Below are 23475 nucleotides of genomic sequence, written 5' to 3' on the forward strand. Positions count from 1 at the left end.
ACGAGAGGACTCTAGCCGCCACACATATAAAGGATTTATAGTGAAAAACTTTGTTTTTACGGGTTAATTTTTTTCCGAGTTAACTCCCCCCCATCCCCAGCTCTCTCGGCCTCCCATTTCCAGCCCCGCCCACTTCTCCCCCCCCCAGCCTCACGTCCCTCTCCTAGCATCCACGCAGCTCTCCCCTACCCCCCTCTCTCCCCCCTTTCTTACCTATATAACCTCTTACCGCGGCAGCTGTCTCTTCCACTTCAGCAAAAAATTATATTGCTGTGGTTTTCCCACCTATTGATGATTGCTTGTGTTGCAATCGAAACGTTGTGATTTATTTTATTTTATACCTACGTAACTTTACCGAAAGAACCTAAGAGTAACTAGCACATGAATTTATAATTAAGCTGTATATGCATCATTATAAATCAGCAGCAGCAATAGCCATGATCTATCCACTGCTAGACGAAGGCATCCCCACGTCATCGCCATTTCTCGTGGTCTAATGATGCATCCAACTTCTGCACTTGAGATGACTCCTCTGTCACCAGACTGGTCCATCGGCCATCATCCCTTCCAGAAATGGGTCCACACGTAAGTCCATTTAGTCTTTTGGACAGTCAAAATTAAATCTCTAACTTCTCATTGGTTATCTGATTCATTGTGTTCCCTTTTCTATCTTTCAGTGTTATTCCTTGCATACACCTGTGCAGTTGAATGAAGGTACTGAAATATCTTCATCATCATCATCAGCCATGGGCCAAGGTCTCCCTAATCGCCCTTAGTGATTGTTCGGTGATGTGTGCACTCATACCGTCTGCAATAATAACAATTAATATTTTTTTGCTATCTACATGGCTTTACCGAAAGACCCAAATAATATTAATTAATCATATGTTGCGTACTAAATTATATAATGATTATATACACCATTATATAACCATTCTATAACCAGCCAGGTGGCTCAACGGTCAAGTGAGCAGCTCGCAATGAGAAGGTAACGAGTTCAAATATTGCCCATCATTACTATGGAGTCGATAAAATAAGTACCATTTTGGGAGGAGGTCATGCAGTGGTTGTTTTGTGAATAAACTCGCTCCTGCCATGGGATCGGGGAATTTCCACCGCTGGCTCAGTCAGGACTGTAAACAGGAGATCAGCACCGTCCATTTGAGAAGAAAAATCACTTTAACCTCTTTTTAATTATTAAGATCAATGATAATTTAGAAACTAATATACACAAAAAAATCCTCATAATTTGGGGTTTATTGACCTAGCTCAAACTGATGTTTAATTATAGTTATTTAATAATGAACAATATTTCATGGACACCCAGCAATTCACTGCCATGTTTGTTGCATACCGTTTTCTCCTTGTGGTGACAGTCGTATTCTATGCCTCTTCCCACAGCACTCTCCTTGCTGGATTTCCTTTCTTAGGCTACTCCTGCCTCCTTTCATTCGCAATAACGCAATCCATTACTGGCTGAAGGCCTCCTCCAGCTGTTGCAATAGGAGCTACGTATCTACGTTGCACTCTCTGAACTTCATTCGATCGCCTCTACTGCACTTACATGATATTCGCGTATCTACCATTTGCAGAGATATTGTGAAATATTTTCTGATAACACAAGTATAATATTTAGGTGATTTTTTTCTGCTAACACCAGTTATATCATATTTGGTCCAAATGAGATTTTAGAATTCCCCTAGTCGGCAAGGGTGTCGCAACGAGTCAGGCAGTGCTCAGGAAAATTACCACAAAGCTAATTCATTTTTTATGCAGACAGACGCACACATTTGTCTGATTACTTATTTACTGGCTCCGCCACGGCGCACAATGAACTTGTAGACACTGTTACTTGTATGCTGACGGGACTCAAAGCTAACATTGAAGGCTCCTGCCTATATCACCGGCCAAAATAATAGCATTTATTTAATGGGCCTGACTCTGCTGATGAGAACCAGAAGGTAGAAACTAGTCCAGACTTTGCCTGCTTCAACGTTGTTATGAAAGAGTAGTGTGCAAGTCTGATGGGACTGACAGTTTTATTTATGCGGGAAGACGTATTTGTGGTTATCTTTTTATGTATTTGTAAATTCATATTACGCTAAGCGCTGTGAACAGACACATTAAAATGGAAACTATATTTCCATAGTCAGGTACGTTTTTGTGCATGTCGGTATCCATGCTGCCACAATCAAGTCAATACGCTTGGGAACTCGGTTACATCACGGGTGACTGCATCGATACAAATTCAAGATGCTCGTGATGCTGGCTCATCTCTCGTAAAGTCAGTCATTCTGGCTTTGACCTGACCATTATGAGGTCTTCTGAACCAAAATAAATTTAATCCAGCCATTATCAATCTTACACGTACTCCTGCAGAAAGTGACAATTATTTATGTTGCTCAAGTAAAATTTGTATGACTTTTAAGGCTCCACAACAACGCACGCAGCAAGTTTCGAGATCAATGGCCATTGGTCTGTCTGTCACCGCATTGACACATTCTGTCCCCGTAAACTATTTATAACTCTCATTACACATGTGGAGGTCTCTTTTTGGACCTCAATGGCACATTCGTCTCTGTCACATTCATTATTCCTGCTGACCTTGGAAGGCACTCTGCCAGACGGCATCTTTGCAGCACTGCAGAATTTATAACTTTTATTAGTCTGTGTACAGCATATAACGGATACTGCAGAGCGAACGGGAATTAAGACAAACGTCCACAACAAAGTCACCTGTAGGCAGCGATGCTCACCAGCACCTCGTTCCCCCCATTCTGGCATCGGTGTCACCATCGTGTGTGCCAGGCGGTGAAACTGCAGTCACTCGCTCCCCAGCAGTAGGTCACCTCCCTGTCACTATTCAATGGCTACTACCTATTACTCCTATTCCCATAAACGTCACTCATTGATTCCTTCACCCATGTTGAGGACCTGGACTACCAGACTGGCTGTCTCATCCATACAGAGTTCAACCACCACACAGCAGGTCAGAGTTCAACCACCACATAGCAGGTCAGAACACTTCACTTTCTGCTTTATTCCTCGTATTGCCCAACTTTGGAATTCCCTTCCATCTACTCGTTTCCCAAGTTCTGGGTAAACAGGTGTAATGAGAGCGCCATCGCCTGGATTATCAGGGGGGCATATATATTAATTCTACAGTCCATTCTTATCCATAGTGGGGTTTACATCTAGGGGAAAGGTGAGAGGCGGTTCCACCAGGGAAGCCTCTGGAACGTTTGGGAAGGTTCCAGGAGGGGTGTGGCCAAAGGCAGGGCTTAGTCCCGGCTAGGGGGATATAAGCAGGACACAGAGCAACGCAAAGGGCTCGTGCTGAAGACTGAAGAGGAGCCCCGCCGCTGCTGCCCCGCCATCTCCATCCACCATGTGGCGGCTCGTCCTCCAGGTGCCAGCCGCTCCCTAGGGCACCATCAGCCAGCGGTGTGTTGTATACTAACCCTTCTTCCATAATTGAGATTAATAATATTTGATGATTTTTATATATTATCTTTTTACTTGTTTTTTTAATGAGTGAAACACACCAAGCGCAGCAAACTGCAAAACACCAGGTGTTGTTAAGTAATGAACCGGAGGAGGGCTAGGATGGCAGAATTTACAACGTTGCTTCAAGGGAAGATAAGGCCTGATGAACGGGCACATGTCACCCGTGCAGGCGGCAGAGACAGTGGGAGTGTCAGCCAGACATAGTTAAGGCAAAAGCCCAATCATCCTGCATGGTTTTAAAGTAACGTCAAAATTCGAAATTCAACAACAGAGTAGGCTAAATTATCGATCCTCGCGCTCGCTCAAATTGGAGACCAGGCTGCGAGCTACATCAATGAACCATTGCCCATTTGCTAATCCAATACTGAATGTTAATATTACTGAAGTCAAAACGAATTCTATGACCTCAGCACATGGGCAAATAATAGGGCAGTGTCGACTCAAAGGCAATGGAAGAAAACAGAGGCGCCTTTGTCTAAATCACAACCACAGAAAGCCAGGAATCATCACTGATTGTGTGTTCAGGAATTCCGAGCTAGTTAGAACACGTGCACAGGGGGGGAGCTGATGTAAACAACCCTGCGCGTCTGGATGTGAGGGGGCCTTGGACCTGGAATCAAGAATAAACACTCCCAGAGCAGAAGGTTGGCAGGGGGAGAGGTGATTTAAAAGAGGGTTGTATATCTCTCAAGGCACAAGACCCAGCTGAACAACACGGCTGCGGGGGTCACCAGAAGTTCGCATTCGCCTAAGTTAAGACAAAAAGCTCAATTATTCTGTATTGCTATTAAAGTAACGTTAAAGTCGGAATTTAACAACAGAGTAGGCTAAAGTTATTGATATTCACACCCACTCCAATTAAACCAGGTCACAAGTTACGCCTACTGAACCATCACCATTATTAAGTCAATATGAAATGTTATTTCCATACTTCAATACTTTCTATACAATTCGACCCGAAGCATATGACAATCAGAACCTTCCTAAGTCAAAATTGAATCGCACCCAGACAGGAGCGAATAGTCAATATAAGGTTGAAGAGGGAAGGAAATCAAGAGCACGGCGAACTGCAAACGTAAGCAAAAAGCCGGGAACAACACCAGCCCAGCAACAGCGAGTGGGGCTTCGACAGGCCATAAAGTAGAATAATAACTCCCGGGGTCAGGGGACACAAGAAGAAGCAGGCAGACAAAAACCAGAACTGACTCCAAGGTTCAACCGCCCTCACCTACTCAGGGGTGACGGAAATTAATGAGGCCTTGAATTAACGGCAGGCAACAACAACGGCGAGCAGAGATAGGGTGGGGCAAAGACTGCGGACCATGGAATGCAACTTCGTGTCAGTAAAGCCCTGACAAACAAGTTAAGTTAAAGACATCACAATACATAATATCGCACATAACATCAATGTTAACGCTATTCACCATAAACTATATTCCGCTTATATAACCATCCAGGCACCAAGGAATACGAATTCCTAGGATCAAGAAACTTACCCCTTAACCTAAGATATCGGAAACAAATTAATAGTAATAAGTATATGCATGAAAAGACAAAGTAAAACTTATGGAAAAGCCAGGATAACGGGATGAATCACCACCAGGTCGAATATAAATACATAATAAAAAAAAAAAACAATGTTAAACCCAGGGTCGGAGAGAAAGGGAGATCCCGGCCGTCTTTGTATCCCCGCAGCGCGGGATAGGAGTGTGTGTACGCTCGGGGAAACACCTACACTTGGGTCGGGAACCACGATGGGAAACGACAGACCTTAGGTTACATACAGAATCATAACTGTGAAATAGTAAGGGACAAATGTTAACTTAAAACTTTTAACCATTTCTTTGTGCGCCGGGTCGGAGAGAGTGTTGCCCCCCCTCCAGGTTGTGCAACACGAACAAAGACGCCTATGAGACGATTTGTAACGTCTGTGTTTTGGGTTCATGAAGAAGGCCAGACAAGAGATAAATTGCACCCAGACAGAGAGACGACTTCGAGACAATTTGTAACATCTGGTTGTTTGCTCGTGGGTTTTATGGAGGGAGTTGACAACGGAATATACCGTCAGTGATGCACACAAGGACATACGGACACACACATGGACACACCTGCCTACGGACAGATCCTGACACAGCAAAAATCGGAAGCCCCGCCTTGTGGGCGGGATCCAGGGGGATTTTTCAGCATAAAGGAACGGATCCTGAACATTGGAAACCAGTGCGACGGGAGGGTCCACTCAGAAGCTCGACCGGGAGGGTCGACTCAGCAGGAGTGCGACGGGAGGGTCCACTCAGAAGCTCGACCGGGAGGGTCGACTCAGGAACGAGTGCGACCAGAGCGGGTCCACTCAGGAGTGCGACCAGAGAGTCGACTCAGGAGCGAGGGCGACCAGCGGGTCGACCCAGGAGCGAGCTCGACCGGGAGGGTCGACTCAGGGGCGAGCTGCGACCAGCGGGTCGGCTCGACTCATCTTCAGCTCGTCAATCTCTGCTGCCGCCGGAGATCTCCGCTGCCGCCGGTGGTGAGCGTCGCGACTTGGCGACGATCCAGCGCTGCACGCTACGAGCGAGTTGTGGGCGCCACCTACCGACCGGGTTCCGAACTGCGACAGCGTATCAACAGCCATCCGACAGGGGAGCGATGGATACGTATGACGCGCACCGCCCCCTCACCACACGACCACCAGGCGTCTGTTTGACCTAAAGAATCGACTCCGAACACTGACTATTCAAGACAACTCTTACCACTCAAACACACTCGAACCCATAAGTCATCCGTGGCTGGGAAGGCATCACAACGAGACCGAGTGGTGGCCTCCGTCGTATAAGAGTATTCTTAATTTTTATCTTTAATATTTAGTGGGCTGTACTCTTAATCGCATAAATTCCCAACAGATCCATCAATACGAACTGATTCTTGGCACCTCCTTCCGCCGAGCCACGCTCACGTGGGGAGTGGTGGCCACCGGATCCTTATCAGGTGATCTGGTCCCCAATTAGTAAACTTGGTATAAGATAACGATCTTCGGAAAAGGAGCACCGTCGCAGGCCCTTACTCCGAGCCGTTCTGCTGTCAGATAACCTGCCGATGTATCTGTTGAGATTGGTGCCTTTAAGAATAGTAACTGTTTTGATTGTGTTTTTTTTTTTCCGCCGTATAATCTTTCAAGTATCTTTCAGTCATAATCGCCGCACGTACTCGCATCCTCTACAGAATATTCAACTGTCCCGTGACCCAAGGTGTTAACAACGTGATAAGGGTTGCGTATGATCAATAAGGAGTGCGGTACTGCGTGAACAATATTGAGTATAATCATTCATTAACGTTAAGGTTTTCTTAGCATAGTATTTGCATGTTTTAACGACTCTCTCTCTCACTAACAACCATCGCGTTATGCGGGATCCATGTGCAGTTGTCAAAGTGAAATCAGACAATCGTTGATGATACTGTATTGATGCCGTATTGACGTTCCGGGATTGAGAGTTCGCATACTATATCATAGTTAAGGTTGAATTAGTAATAAATTGATCAATACAGAAGTGGTTGTGTGATTCTTTCCTGAAATCTATGCATAAGATCTGCTTCTGCGTTGAGATTTGAACTTGGTGACCTTAATAAACACACTAATACATACTCAGTAAATGTTAAAGCGATAACGGGGTGAACCGGGGTCTGGTTATCATAACGACTTGCGTTATCATAATTACACCCACTCGCATAATTAATACGATTACCTCTCGAATTGGCATAATTAAAATGTGCGTAATTACATAAATTAACATATTTCCGGATAATTACATATTTGGCCAAATTTCATTTAATTATTATTATTTCCACTGAATATTCATAACCCACATATACAACATAATAATTTCACCCACGCACGCATACAACATAACAAATTTTCATACCCAACATATACAACATAATGGGGGCTCGTCTTCCGGGATCTCTCGCAGACAGTTTATGCATGAATTCAGGAACGAATCACTGATGTGTTAATCAAAGTGTTGTGAACTAACGTTGCCTTGTGATTGTAAACGGGGGTATACAAACAAAACGCGCTCTGAAGGGAAATACCAGAGTAGCAGAGTATAAAAAGACAGCTGGGCTGAGATTATTTGCTCGAGTTAAACTGACGCATCCTGTGATACAATTGTTTATATGTGCTCTGAAAGGGAATTCTAGAGTAACTCACGACGCACATGAGATGTTAGAATTAAGATACACTCTTAAGTCTATTAACCACACTACATAATAGAGAGGGCACAGGATCCACAACATTCTGAGTTTGACACACCAACGCATAACACTGATACAGAGTGGACCTCTGAGGAGGAGATGGAATCTATGGAAAAACAATATCGGGAATTTGTATTAAAACGTACTGGACGGACTGCTAGCCAGCAGACGGAGCAGAGAGATATATGGGAGGGGAGCCATACAGAAGATGTTAAGGCCCATAGAAGGAAACTACTTAAGGACGTGATGAAATGTGGCAAAGCCAAACGTGACGTAAAAATTGCAGAAATAGCGAGGGTAGACTCGTATCTCATCGCACAGACAGACAGAGAAAGATTATGGAATGAGGAAAAATTTGAAAGGGAGAGACAAGAGAAACTGTCCTTAATGGTGCAGGTAGAGCGTCTGCACGCCCTCGTGAGAGAGAAAGAATCCGCACTAAATGCACCAGTGAAACACCCAGACGTTGATACACAGAACACATACGGGAGTAACAATTTACCACACTCCGAGCCACGGGGACGTAGCCCAGGGCCAGATCCCACAATGAGTGTGGCTACTATGCAAAGCAATTTTGATAAAGTAACACCCTCGCAAATCGAGGAGAGAGAAGAGGAAATAATAATACAAACGGGAAAACATGAGGCCGACCACCCCAACGTTAGAGAGAGACAAATAATTAACCCTAAGTCATCAGGATACACTGTAATGATAGAGCGGGAAAGGGCGGAGCTGGTGCAAGACGGGAAACATGACATAAACAGAACACCAGGCAGACGCACGCTACGCAAGTATGACCGACATGATGCAGATGACAGAGACAGCTCACCAGAGAAACGCACCTCGCACAAACACGACCAACACGACACACGTAACAAGAGCTCACCAGAGAGACGCACATCACACAAGCAGGAGCCATGGGATAAGCAGAAATCACCGAGCCAAGTTGACCCACGTAACAGGTGCAAAAGGCACTACAAAAGTTATGTTAAGCAGAGCCACCGTGATGGTGACGGCTCATCTAACACTGACTCCTCTGACAATGACCAACACGACATGGGTACCAGAGAGAGCTCACCAGAGGGACGCATGACATGTAAAAATCACCCACGCAAAACCACCCGCACCAAAAATTCCAGAGACAGGAATCCCGATAACCATGAAGCACGAGACAAACATAAATTCAACACCTCACCTAGCAGGCGCCACACACGTAGTAGGCAGCATGAAGGTCGAGGACAAAAACACTCACCACATAGACACCGCTCAAGGAGATCACGCACACCAACCCACAAGCACGAATCACAAGACCCACATAAGGAAAACAAGAGACACAAGCAACGGGACAGATACGAATCCTCGGACAGAGGGAGATCACGACACAGACACGGGACACATGACAACAGTGATAGTGGAGACAAGGGTAGCTCAAGGGAGCACTCCTCAGGAACCGACACCACTGATGACGAACAACACACTTTTAACAGTAAGACACTAAAACTAATGGACAAAGCACTCGTGAGAATTCCCTATTTCGATCCACATAACAAAAACAGGGATATCCACACTCACATAACTACAGTAGAACAGGAGGCTAAGATCCGGGGTCTGGGTAAATCAGCAGAAAAGGCATGTTTATTATCAAGGAGCCTACATGAACCCGCCAGACCATGGGTAGCCTCCCTGCCAAATAGGGTGAAGAGTGACTTTAAACAATTGAGCCGAGCAGTAGTTAAGAGATTTGGGGAATACTCCACACTATCCGAAGGATTGAACGCGGCAAAGTTGATGACCCAGCGTGTAGACGAAGACCCACGAGATTATCTCCTACGCCTTAAGAAAGCATATTACGCAGGGGACGTGGACAATGCCCAGGGAGATAAGACAGTCTTAAAAGTGATGTTCTTCCAATCATTGAGACCTGAAATAGTGAGAATAGTAGGAATGATGTTGGACCCCGAGACTGCCTCCCTACGCCAGATTGAAAGCAAGGCCCACACGGCCTGGGTGAACGGACGGAAAACCACTGGCATAGCCAAAACCCACATCGTCACCAGAGATAAAGAATGCCTCGATCTGGAGGGAAGCGAATCTCCAAGGAATAATATTAGCGCCACACGGGGTGAACATGAATTCCCCCAGGAGAGGGCGCCCAACCCAATAGAATCAACACCCGTCCACAACACGCTGAATAACGTTCCACGTGAGAGGAGGAACGAGGCCAGAGGAACATGGCACCCACAGCCGCCACCACCATGGAATGCAGAAGAGGGCGGAGGCTGGAATTATGGAGGAGGAGGAGAGAGTGACGGGCCATACCTACACCGCGGAGGCCGACACCCACCAAACCAGTTACCATATCGTCCCCCACTGCCGCCTCCACTAGCAATGGAGCATAGACCACCGTTAGCTAACAGGAATCGATATGCTCACCACATTAGGATGGAAAAAGAGCTCCTAGGGAGTATGAAGACTCCCATGCAAGTAGCGAAGGGAAGAATACCAACTATACCCACACAAGAGGAGGACACACCCAGAGCAAAGGTAGCCCAAGTGAACGTAGGGAAGACAAGAAGCCTCGAAGCAATCACCGAAGTGGTACCAGAGGGAAAAGGGTACCATCTGGGGGAATTGATTCCCGTAGGACCAGTCGGACGAGTCCACGTGGAAGTAATACTGCAAGACACCCTGACCAGCCAGGGCCTTTGTGATACTGGAGCAGAAATATCCATGATATCCAGAGAATTATTTGACGAACTCCAGACTGCCCTCCAGAGGAAGAATGAAACACTACAAATGATGCCAAGTAAACTTACCTACTCAGGATGTGAAGGGACCCACATGCGACCATTGGGCAAAGTTATGACGAAGTTGACGTTCAACAAAATCAACATGAACCATCCACTATATGTCGTACAATACCCAGGTAAAGAACTGATTTTTGGGATCGAACTACTGAATCGCCTGAAACCCATTGTGAACCTTGAATCCCGACAAATTTGGGCACAGTCAATGCCGGAGAAACAAAGGGACTCAGAAGATGAAGACGTTATGAGAGACTCCACGGGAATCCAAGTGATAACACAAGAGCTCGACGACCTATCAACGACAATCAGGAACGAAGACAAGCTCCCCGCAGGAATTCGAATCACTCAGCTAATGACTAACAGACTGAGAGAAGTCCGAAAGGAAGCCGACTTAGAGTCAGTATCACCGAAAGACCGTCCCCTCATGGAGTATATACCGCCCCCTGGAGGCCAAACCGACGAACTGCAAACTGATGAAGGAGAATACAAGGGCAAGAGCGTATTACCCTCGGATGAAGCCAAGGCAACTCAACCGATAGTAACGCAAAAGGAACTTTCAATTGAGCCGCCCGAAACCACGAAGGCCCTAGATCCAAACCAAGAGGGAAGAGTCCTTACAATAGAAGAACAAATAGAACAACAAATTGAAGCAGCAGACGCCCTCGAGAGGGAGGAGAAGTCAAAGCTCGCGACACCAGCGAAACTCACAGACGTTGAGCCACAAAATAAATATGGAAGTAACATCAAATCACTCTCTTGGGTACGTGGACAGAGTCCAGGGATTGATCGCACAAAAGTTAAAGTAAAATCGCCAGGACATGGTACACTAAGGGCAGAGGCAAAAACTGAAGGGAAATGGCAACACGAGCGACACGGCACTGGGCGCGCACACAGAAAATGCACACCACTTAAACACAGGAGACACAGCACAGACCAAAGTGACAGATTGCCTGATGATAACTTGTTTGATGATGACGCTGTCAGCAATCAACTTTCGGAATACCTGTTCACCAGTAAAACCCTTAAGTTGATGGACAAGGCTCTAGTCAGAATTCCCGATTTTGACCCCCACAATAAGACTATGGATATCCACACACATATCGCGACAGTGGAAGAGGAGGCAATGATTAGAGGGCTGAGGAGACGGGATGAAAAAGCGAGTTTGTTGAAACGGACCTTACATAAAGAATCTATTCCATGGGTAAAGTCACTACCACACAAGGTTAGAAATGATTTTAAACAATTGAGCCTGGCAGTGATTCGGAAGTTTGGAGAATATTCGACACTCACTGAGGGGTTTTATGCTGTAAAATCGATGACCCAGGGCATGGACCAAGATCCACGTGACTACCTCGTCCAATTTAAAAGAGCGTATTACGCAGGCGATGTGAATCAATACCACGAAGGGGATAAAATGTTCAAAATTATGTTTTTTGAATCCTTAAGCCCAGAGATTACAGAAAGGGTGAGAATGGTTTTGAATCCAGAAACCGCATCCTTACGCCGCATAGAGAGCAAGGCGTACATGGCATGGTTATACAGAGCTAAGAATCATAATTCGGATCCAGAACACAGGGAGAGGGATGAGGAACCCAGCCTCTCAGAGAGGAATAAAAATCACCGAGCAGTCCCACCATGCAGAGAGCAGCAGAAACGCACGCACACATGGCAAAATAACCCAGAGAGAGGTTGGCACGAGAATGAGAGCGGCACAAAGCCGAACATTCAGGAGAATCGCAGGAGGGGGAGGTTCAGAATAGAACCATACCAACACCCCATGCCCCGACATGCGCAAGGTCAAGATTACCCACAGGGATGGCGAAGTAACAATCCAGGAAAAATTTGGCACCCAAATGGGAAAAACACTGGGCCAAGGGTGCAGGAGAATCGTAGGAGGGGGAGGTTCAGAACAGAACCATATCAACACCCCATCCCACGACACACGCAAGGTTCAAATTACGCACAGAGATGGGAAGATAACCACCTAGCGGGAAGGTGTTACACATACCGCGGAGGTATGGATGCGAACATTCACGAGAATCGCAGGATGGGAGGTCAAACACAATCGATACAATTCCGACCAATTCCTCCACCGGCTATACCAGGAGGGAATAGAGGAATAACACAGAATACGGTCCAAATACGTGATGAACCATCCACAGTGATTGAGAGCGGGCAGCCCATACGCGCCACACCCGCCGAGGTGTTAAACCCGGCGCTCAATGTGAAATACAGGCAGGCTGCAAGTGACAGGGCGGGCAAAAACGTGGACAGTGCTCCCGTAAATGACGCGCGGATCGAATACAAGGACAGGGTTGAATTGAAGCGTGATCGGACAGTACAAAAACAGACAGCAGGGACACGCCCTGAGGAGCGCAGGCATGAGCCTTTGAATGGAAAATATCCAAGGGAAACCAAAAATTATGTGGATCGGAGTGCTAAAATGGAGACGAATGTCCATGACGTATCGGGAATGGTGTTGAAATCCAACACACTAGTAAAAACAAAGAGGGCAACATTACGAGGGACAGAATTAAATCGACACACGGACTCGGCAAATGTGCATGTAATCGCAGAGAGAGCGAATGCCTCGAACCAAGGGTCAAAGTGGGTCGGGTGCGCGAATTCTGGTTATGTGCAGCACAATTTTTCACCACACACTCCCACGACACAGAGAGTGAGAGAAGAAACTACAAAAACGAACCCCGAAAACCGTGATCGAATTATCGAAGTGATAAGTGGTGAACGAGGCAACATGAGGAAAGTAACGCATAAATGCGTTCGAAACCGCTACCTAGCGTTTCCCAGGATTTAACAAAAACAAAAATGAATATTCGTCGGAGTCATGATGTATCAGAACCGATGTAACGCAATATCGATGTTTAACGCTTGTTTAATTTTCTTTGCTCAATTCAAAATAACCATGTTAAGTTGTGACACGTACGCGCGCGTTGTAAGGAATAGCAGCAAAACTTGAGGACAATCGATGGTTCATGATGGAAGAAGGGTATACATATTTTTAAAAATAACCCGTGGCCATTTGACCACTGGTCATTTTTAAAAGGGCGGAATGTTGTATACTAACCCTTCTTCCATAATTGAGATTAATAATATTTGATGATTTTTATATATTATCTTTTTACTTGTTTTTTTAATGAGTGAAACACACCAAGCGCAGCAAACTGCAAAACACCAGGTGTTGTTAAGTAATGAACCGGAGGAGGGCTAGGATGGCAGAATTTACAACGTTGCTTCAAGGGAAGATAAGGCCTGATGAACGGGCACATGTCACCCGTGCAGGCGGCAGAGACAGTGGGAGTGTCAGCCAGACATAGTTAAGGCAAAAGCCCAATCATCCTGCATGGTTTTAAAGTAACGTCAAAATTCGAAATTCAACAACAGAGTAGGCTAAATTATCGATCCTCGCGCTCGCTCAAATTGGAGACCAGGCTGCGAGCTACATCAATGAACCATTGCCCATTTGCTAATCCAATACTGAATGTTAATATTACTGAAGTCAAAACGAATTCTATGACCTCAGCACATGGGCAAATAATAGGGCAGTGTCGACTCAAAGGCAATGGAAGAAAACAGAGGCGCCTTTGTCTAAATCACAACCACAGAAAGCCAGGAATCATCACTGATTGTGTGTTCAGGAATTCCGAGCTAGTTAGAACACGTGCACAGGGGGGGAGCTGATGTAAACAACCCTGCGCGTCTGGATGTGAGGGGGCCTTGGACCTGGAATCAAGAATAAACACTCCCAGAGCAGAAGGTTGGCAGGGGGAGAGGTGATTTAAAAGAGGGTTGTATATCTCTCAAGGCACAAGACCCAGCTGAACAACACGGCTGCGGGGGTCACCAGAAGTTCGCATTCGCCTAAGTTAAGACAAAAAGCTCAATTATTCTGTATTGCTATTAAAGTAACGTTAAAGTCGGAATTTAACAACAGAGTAGGCTAAAGTTATTGATATTCACACCCACTCCAATTAAACCAGGTCACAAGTTACGCCTACTGAACCATCACCATTATTAAGTCAATATGAAATGTTATTTCCATACTTCAATACTTTCTATACAATTCGACCCGAAGCATATGACAATCAGAACCTTCCTAAGTCAAAATTGAATCGCACCCAGACAGGAGCGAATAGTCAATATAAGGTTGAAGAGGGAAGGAAATCAAGAGCACGGCGAACTGCAAACGTAAGCAAAAAGCCGGGAACAACACCAGCCCAGCAACAGCGAGTGGGGCTTCGACAGGCCATAAAGTAGAATAATAACTCCCGGGGTCAGGGGACACAAGAAGAAGCAGGCAGACAAAAACCAGAACTGACTCCAAGGTTCAACCGCCCTCACCTACTCAGGGGTGACGGAAATTAATGAGGCCTTGAATTAACGGCAGGCAACAACAACGGCGAGCAGAGATAGGGTGGGGCAAAGACTGCGGACCATGGAATGCAACTTCGTGTCAGTAAAGCCCTGACAAACAAGTTAAGTTAAAGACATCACAATACATAATATCGCACATAACATCAATGTTAACGCTATTCACCATAAACTATATTCCGCTTATATAACCATCCAGGCACCAAGGAATACGAATTCCTAGGATCAAGAAACTTACCCCTTAACCTAAGATATCGGAAACAAATTAATAGTAATAAGTATATGCATGAAAAGACAAAGTAAAACTTATGGAAAAGCCAGGATAACGGGATGAATCACCACCAGGTCGAATATAAATACATAATAAAAAAAAAAAAACAATGTTAAACCCAGGGTCGGAGAGAAAGGGAGATCCCGGCCGTCTTTGTATCCCCGCAGCGCGGGATAGGAGTGTGTGTACGCTCGGGGAAACACCTACACTTGGGTCGGGAACCACGATGGGAAACGACAGACCTTAGGTTACATACAGAATCATAACTGTGAAATAGTAAGGGACAAATGTTAACTTAAAACTTTTAACCATTTCTTTGTGCGCCGGGTCGGAGAGAGTGTTGCCCCCCCTCCAGGTTGTGCAACACGAACAAAGACGCCTATGAGACGATTTGTAACGTCTGTGTTTTGGGTTCATGAAGAAGGCCAGACAAGAGATAAATTGCACCCAGACAGAGAGACGACTTCGAGACAATTTGTAACATCTGGTTGTTTGCTCGTGGGTTTTATGGAGGGAGTTGACAACGGAATATACCGTCAGTGATGCACACAAGGACATACGGACACACACATGGACACACCTGCCTACGGACAGATCCTGACACAGCAAAAATCGGAAGCCCCGCCTTGTGGGCGGGATCCAGGGGGATTTTTCAGCATAAAGGAACGGATCCTGAACATTGGAAACCAGTGCGACGGGAGGGTCCACTCAGAAGCTCGACCGGGAGGGTCGACTCAGCAGGAGTGCGACGGGAGGGTCCACTCAGAAGCTCGACCGGGAGGGTCGACTCAGGAACGAGTGCGACCAGAGCGGGTCCACTCAGGAGTGCGACCAGAGAGTCGACTCAGGAGCGAGGGCGACCAGCGGGTCGACCCAGGAGCGAGCTCGACCGGGAGGGTCGACTCAGGGGCGAGCTGCGACCAGCGGGTCGGCTCGACTCATCTTCAGCTCGTCAATCTCTGCTGCCGCCGGAGATCTCCGCTGCCGCCGGTGGTGAGCGTCGCGACTTGGCGACGATCCAGCGCTGCACGCTACGAGCGAGTTGTGGGCGCCACCTACCGACCGGGTTCCGAACTGCGACAGCGTATCAACAGCCATCCGACAGGGGAGCGATGGATACGTATGACGCGCACCGCCCCCTCACCACACGACCACCAGGCGTCTGTTTGACCTAAAGAATCGACTCCGAACACTGACTATTCAAGACAACTCTTACCACTCAAACACACTCGAACCCATAAGTCATCCGTGGCTGGGAAGGCATCACAACGAGACCGAGTGGTGGCCTCCGTCGTATAAGAGTATTCTTAATTTTTATCTTTAATATTTAGTGGGCTGTACTCTTAATCGCATAAATTCCCAACAGATCCATCAATACGAACTGATTCTTGGCACCTCCTTCCGCCGAGCCACGCTCACGTGGGGAGTGGTGGCCACCGGATCCTTATCAGGTGATCTGGTCCCCAATTAGTAAACTTGGTATAAGATAACGATCTTCGGAAAAGGAGCACCGTCGCAGGCCCTTACTCCGAGCCGTTCTGCTGTCAGATAACCTGCCGATGTATCTGTTGAGATTGGTGCCTTTAAGAATAGTAACTGTTTTGATTGTGTTTTTTTTTTTCCGCCGTATAATCTTTCAAGTATCTTTCAGTCATAATCGCCGCACGTACTCGCATCCTCTACAGAATATTCAACTGTCCCGTGACCCAAGGTGTTAACAACGTGATAAGGGTTGCGTATGATCAATAAGGAGTGCGGTACTGCGTGAACAATATTGAGTATAATCATTCATTAACGTTAAGGTTTTCTTAGCATAGTATTTGCATGTTTTAACGACTCTCTCTCTCACTAACAACCATCGCGTTATGCGGGATCCATGTGCAGTTGTCAAAGTGAAATCAGACAATCGTTGATGATACTGTATTGATGCCGTATTGACGTTCCGGGATTGAGAGTTCGCATACTATATCATAGTTAAGGTTGAATTAGTAATAAATTGATCAATACAGAAGTGGTTGTGTGATTCTTTCCTGAAATCTATGCATAAGATCTGCTTCTGCGTTGAGATTTGAACTTGGTGACCTTAATAAACACACTAATACATACTCAGTAAATGTTAAAGCGATAACGGGGTGAACCGGGGTCTGGTTATCATAACGACTTGCGTTATCATAATTACACCCACTCGCATAATTAATACGATTACCTCTCGAATTGGCATAATTAAAATGTGCGTAATTACATAAATTAACATATTTCCGGATAATTACATATTTGGCCAAATTTCATTTAATTATTATTATTTCCACTGAATATTCATAACCCACATATACAACATAATAATTTCACCCACGCACGCATACAACATAACAAATTTTCATACCCAACATATACAACAGGTGCATTGGAGAGCGGGTGAGCGCCACGTGGCGCGGGGCAGCGTAGCCACACGAAGAGTGGATGTCCGCAAAAAGGAAGAGACGGAGATACGTGGTTGTACCGAGCTTTTATTAAATAAACAACCCAAAGTTACTTACCGTGTTGGAGACCACTCATTACAGTGGTGTCGGTTAAGTGGACTTCTTCTGGTCGTGGTACTTAAGACACGATGTCGAAATATCAGAAGAAAAATAACCTGCCTGCAGTGTCCTCCGACGATGACGAGACGGTGGTTCAGCTTCTGCCGACCCTGGTGATGGAGCCCATGATGGGTGCTGACGTAGCACCTGCGACAGACAGCGCGGCGGGAGGTTCACACCAACTTCGCCCTGACGACCCGTGGCAGAGGGCGGAGACACAGTTGGGCGCCCTGACAACGGCGCTCTTCCACCTCGTCACTCTGGTCACGCCGATTGCCATTGGAGGCAGTCCGGTGGCGGACCGTCCAGGGGTGGACAGGTAGAGGGCTGGTGACGGCGCCTTTGAGGGTCCCCCCTTTGGTGGAAACGGCCGCCATTCCGGGCGGGGTGAAGACGGCCGTAATTTCGCAGTTCCCGCCAACCACGCATGTTACAGCCGCCATTTTGACTACTGCCGCGGGGAGCGGTGCGTCGGCCGGCAGTTCGTCTCTGCTGCGCGGGGAGTCACTGGGCATCGCGACACCCGCTGCGAGAGACAGCGCCGATCGGGGTTGACGCCTGCCCCACGTGCGTGAATTTGTGGCGGCTGGTGGCGATTGGAGTGCCTTTCGTTGGCGCTTCGAAGCCGCCTACAAGTCGGTTCGCTGGTCGGAGGAAGAGGCGCTCATTGCCTTACCCACCATGTTGGACGACAATGCGTTAGCTGTTTTCCGTTCCATCTCCCCGGACAAGAAGAAGACGCTCACACAAGCCTTTGCTGAGATGGAGGAGGTCTACGAGCCGCCCGACGAGAGAACGAGAAAATTTCAGCACTGTAGGCGGGGGAGCTCTGAGTCGCCCCTAGCCTACAGAAGCGCTTTGATGGCCTTGGCAGTTGACGCCTACCCCGATGTGAAACGAGAGCACTTGGATCCGCTGGTGATGGAATGCATGTTGGTGTTGGCCAAGGAGATGGATGTCGGCCTTCCCACGTGCGGCCACGAAGTGAAGACGTCCTTGTAGGCTGCATGTTGCCTCAACGCGCATGAGAACTTAAAGCGCTGGGCGCAGATGGCAGCGTGGACGGGAGACCCAGCTAAAGATGGTCAACCCATCGGCTGGCATCCGTCTAAGGTGGTTGTCGTTCCTGAGGAGGCGCCGTCAGTGGGCGACGTCGCGGGGGCTGTTGCTCCATGGAATCAGCGTCGGAAGGATGGTCGGCGTCGTCAAAGTGTCTTCCGACCGCGCTGGGACGGCGATCTGCTACACCAGCAGCCTCCCGTCACATGTTACAGATGTGGCCGGGTGGGCCATTACTCCAGGGAATGCCGCGTTCATCTCACATCGTCATCTGGATCGCCATCTGCGTCCCTGGTGGCCGACCGTCCGACTTCACGTCCCTCCACACAGGCGAGTTGGCACACGTTGGGCACCTGGGCACGTTCACCATCTCATTCATCCCATGTCACCGGGACGGGTTCATCGCATCGGGATGGTTCGATGCATTATACACACCGGAGCACTGTTAATGATGGCTGGCCGGATTCGCAGACTCAATGGAGGAATTTGGCTCGTAGAGTAGTTGCCGCGGTGGTGGGATTGTCGATGGTCGTGGCCACTATTCAGGGTGTTGAGGTTAGTGCTCTGGTTGACACGGGGGCTCGGCTATGATTATCTCTGATGTCATTTTCCAGTTGTTGAATATCTTTGCGTCGTGTGTTTGGCCGGTTTACAATGTGTGTGTTGTGGCCAACGGGGGTAGTATGGGCATCATTGGCCAGGTCGATGCATGTATCGCCATTGGGGAAGTTCACGCGTCGGGGCCTGTGTTGATTTCACGCATGTTGGCCATGCCTGTTGGGCACTGATTTTTTTTGTCTTGGATGCCTGTTAAAATCCTCGTCAACCAAGGTTGTTTGGAGCTGCCGTCGGGTGCAGTTTTTATTGTCGCAATTGCCACAACCGGCGTCCGCCGATACGGTTTGGGCGTTGGTTGATACCACCATCACTGTTCCATCGGGTTCGCAAATGTCGATTCCGCTCCGTTATTGTAAGCATATCGGTTGCGTTGTCGCGGAAAACTAAGTTTTGTTGACGCCTTCGAACGCTGCTATGTGGGGGCTGACATTGGTATGCGCTCAGACCATCCTTAGAGCGGGTCAGGCCCCGTTCTTGCAGATTTTGAATGGGGGGCTGGGCGACGTGGTCGTGCCCACGGGCACTGTCCTCGCTCATGCTACCACCGCGTTTACCGACCGGGTAGAGCGCACATCAGCTCAGACTGCCTGCGCTGTCGGTCAGAAAGGCTCAATGGACGAACGGTGGATCGCCAACCTGTGTGCCGAAAACGCCTCGTTGTCACCGACTCGGCGTGAGGAATTGCGCCTTTTGTTATCGGAATTTTCTGACATATTCAGCAAGGACGATTACGACTTGGGTCATACGTCCACCACGTGGATGGAGATGGCGTCCTCCAGCCGCCAGCCGCTTCCTAGTGCACTGTCAGCCAGTGGTGCGTTGGAGAGTGGGTTAGCGCCACGTGGCGCGGGGCAGCGTAGCGACATGAAAAGTGGATGTCCAAATAAAGGAAGAAACAGAGACACGTGGCTGTACCGAGCTTTTATTGAATAAACAACCCAAAGTTACTTACTGTGTCGGAGACCACTCATTATCAAGGGTATAATACATGCACTATCAAATGCATGTATCAATCTGTTTACGATTTAATGCAAATTTAAGTTTTGGAATCTTTTTCAATTAACAAAAATAAATGCATTGTCACATGCCAACTATTGCATCCTTACAATATAAAGCTCAGTAAAGGCAAACACATGTTGTTCTAAGTAAAAAAACACCTATTCAATGTATCATTGCATCACTGTGGAAAGTACCTCGTGTTTTACAAATTAATCAATCTCTACAAGGATTAAGCTACGTTTCTATAAGCACGACGCTCACTCCCCAGGCCCCTGGCTCCAAATGAATCACACTGTGCAGGTCACTGCTTACGTTTATAAAATTGACAGCAGAACTGGGGAGGAACAGAGCACAAACGGGGTGGGTCGTCTGACGAGGATCCTGGGAGGAAGAGGCCGCGGAGGCGTGAAGGCTCCCTGAAGCCATGCGCCCCACTGCACCCGCCGTTTGTTGCTGGCGTCAGCGAGTCGCGGGGCGAGGGGCGAGCCACTGTGGCCGCGTATGATCGATCACGTGCCTCGGAGCGAGCACTCATGACGTGTGGGTAATTTGGGTTTGCACGGCGCTTGTTTTATCCTCCGATGAAATTAGACCTCTGGGGCCTCTCCCTTCAGAGTCTTATGTGGGCCCTCCCCCCCTCTCAAATCCCATGCTCACCATTCCCCCATTCCTCACCCCCTCCTCCACCATCCTCATCGCACCAAAGCTCGTGAGGAGCGAATGATGAATGTGGCGACTGCGGCAATCTCTTCATCATACATTTCTGGTGTCACGATGGTCTTAATTAAAGCAGTTGTGCAATAAATTTTGCAGCAGAACATCCCATTTCCATCCTGTTTATTTAGCATGTGATATAAATATGCTCCACGGACTATGTCGCCGCAAAGTGAGGTCACTGCTTGTCAATTCGAAGCCCGTTTCGTTTCGGTGTATACAAACATAACAGAATGAGGCTGATATGTTTCATATTAAGCAGTTTTTTGCACGTGTGAATAGTGCTTTTGCACAAATTTGCTTGCCCGAGTGACAATGCACAGCTAACTAATCCTAACAGGTCATCAATCATGTACGTATGCATCTATGTTAAACTTCTTTCGCACTGTACATAGACAACCGTACTAATCCGAGGTGCCAACTGTAAGAGTCATTGGACACTTGCGTGCTTGCGTGCGTGCGAGCGTGCATGCGAACATGCGTGCATGCCTGGGCGCTTGCGATCAGTGCGTACTTGCCTTCAGTACTTGTGTGTGCGTGCACGCACGCAGTGCACACACCGAACGCACGCCCACCTGTGCGGAGTGGCCCTCGCGCAGGTTGTAGGTCAGCTCGCGCGTGATGTCATGCCGGAAGCGGCACGCGTACTCGGGGTAAAGCTTGAGCACGGTGCACAGCCCGCGCAGGTTGATGCACTGCAGGTCGCAGTAGGTGAGCGCCTTCACATCCGCGTTGCTCTTGATCACGTCGCCCCGGTTCGACACGTCGCAGCCGATGAGGTCGCCCTTGCCTGCGCACGCAGAGACAGAGGCCCAGAGTTTTCGTTCCAGCCGGGTCTGTTCGTGGCTGCAACCAGGGAAATATTTCAGCGACCCGGCACACCACATACTTCTCACTACAGCTGTGACTACCAGTCATGTGCCTACTCCAGTCTTAGTGACCCAGAAAATATTTGGTGAAACATTACATCTTCCACAGACCCATGGGGAAGTGTTGTTGGCAAGTTGCTATTAAAGCCATCATGACTTGGAAGGAGCTTTTGTCACTAGTGTAATGTGCAGTGGTTGACCACACTACCCCAGGTACTCATTATTGACTTAATTAACCTATGGGACGTTTAGAAACTAATTGCCACTGATATTGTGCTAGGCCAGTAATAGAACCCATGAGGCGATTACGATGCAACTGATTCATCAATTAAAATGTATTGTTATGCTCATGATACACGCGTGTAGTGACATCGGGGATGTCACTGTATGGTGCCGGCCCAGAAGGGTCGCGCCGTTGGATGTTCCTACATCGTGGACAGCACCGTGTGGGTGGCTGTGTGTAACACCAGCCCTAGCGGGGCTTGGCGAGCACTGGGATAGTGCGGGCACCACGCACAGCGTGTGGTGGGGGGCTCCCACGAGGGGGAGTGGGTGAGCGTCAGCCCAGGGGCAGGGTTGCCCCGGGCCATGGCACTCTGGTTGACCCCGTAGACACGTGATCCGGAGTGTCCACACACGGGGCCCCAGGTGGGGGGGGCTAGTGGGTGATCACGTGCCTGGGGAGAGCTCTTGAGAAGGATCGAGAATGCTCGAGAAGGCGGGCGGGGCCGAGGGCGGAGCGGCCCCGACCGTAGGGGGATATAAGGCGAGTCCCTGAGAGGGACCGGCGTCTCTTCATACTATAAGCTGGAAGCTCAACATCTCAAGCTGCAGCTCTTCGTCCTACGAGGAACCACGTGGTCAGAGACCCAAGTGAGGGTCCGACCCTTCGTCGCAGTGATGCCACTGTATAGTGTAGTTAGCTGGGTGGTCACCATCCAAGGTTGTATCTGGTAAAGGGGCAGTTACCCCTTTGTGTTACGGTGTTACAAATAAATGTGTTGCCTCTAAAAGGAACAACGTCTGCGATTCAGTTGGACTCACTACACACGCACTGAATCATGAATGTGTGAGAGTCAATGATTGACAATTCACATTCTATGAAAGTTATACATTTGGGATAATGGAGCGAATATAACTTTAGTAAAAATGTGGTAAAAAAAATAGAGGGTAGAATTTCCACCACCGAATCAGGGCTGTAAACAGGAGATGAGCACCACATCAATGCTCTATTGAGGATAAAATCACTTTGGCCTTAACTTTTGATCGGTTAATGAAGGCAGAGCAAAGCATCTCCTGCCCGTACCGTGCAAGGTATGGGTCATACACGTGAGAGTGGTCAGGACGTGCACAGTAATCATTTTAACTTAGCGAGCCTGACGAATTATAAATGTCCACACTTACCAAAATCAAAGTAATTT

The 23475-nt window shown here is 47.8% G+C and overlaps 1 protein-coding gene and 1 long non-coding RNA gene across 2 annotated transcripts in view; one reads left to right on the forward strand and one right to left on the reverse strand.

Annotated features, from left to right (window-relative positions):
• LOC133345129 (potassium voltage-gated channel subfamily H member 8-like) overlaps positions 1–23475 on the reverse strand; it is a 147210-nt gene that overhangs the window by 15074 nt on the left and 108661 nt on the right. Inside the window, 1 exon segment of the mRNA XM_061555625.1 lies at positions 21761–21975. Within this exon segment, the coding sequence (XP_061411609.1) occupies positions 21761–21975 (215 nt within the window).
• On the forward strand, positions 3358–17748 carry LOC133345131 (uncharacterized). The gene is made up of 2 exons (XR_009755412.1): positions 3358–3444; positions 17616–17748. It is a non-coding gene; the product is annotated as an uncharacterized LOC133345131 (long non-coding RNA).

This window comes from Lethenteron reissneri, chromosome 21 (genome assembly GCF_015708825.2).
Source record: "Lethenteron reissneri isolate LAM-NWPU_2019-01 chromosome 21, ASM1570882v1, whole genome shotgun sequence".
Lineage (NCBI taxonomy): Eukaryota > Metazoa > Chordata > Hyperoartia > Petromyzontiformes > Petromyzontidae > Lethenteron > Lethenteron reissneri.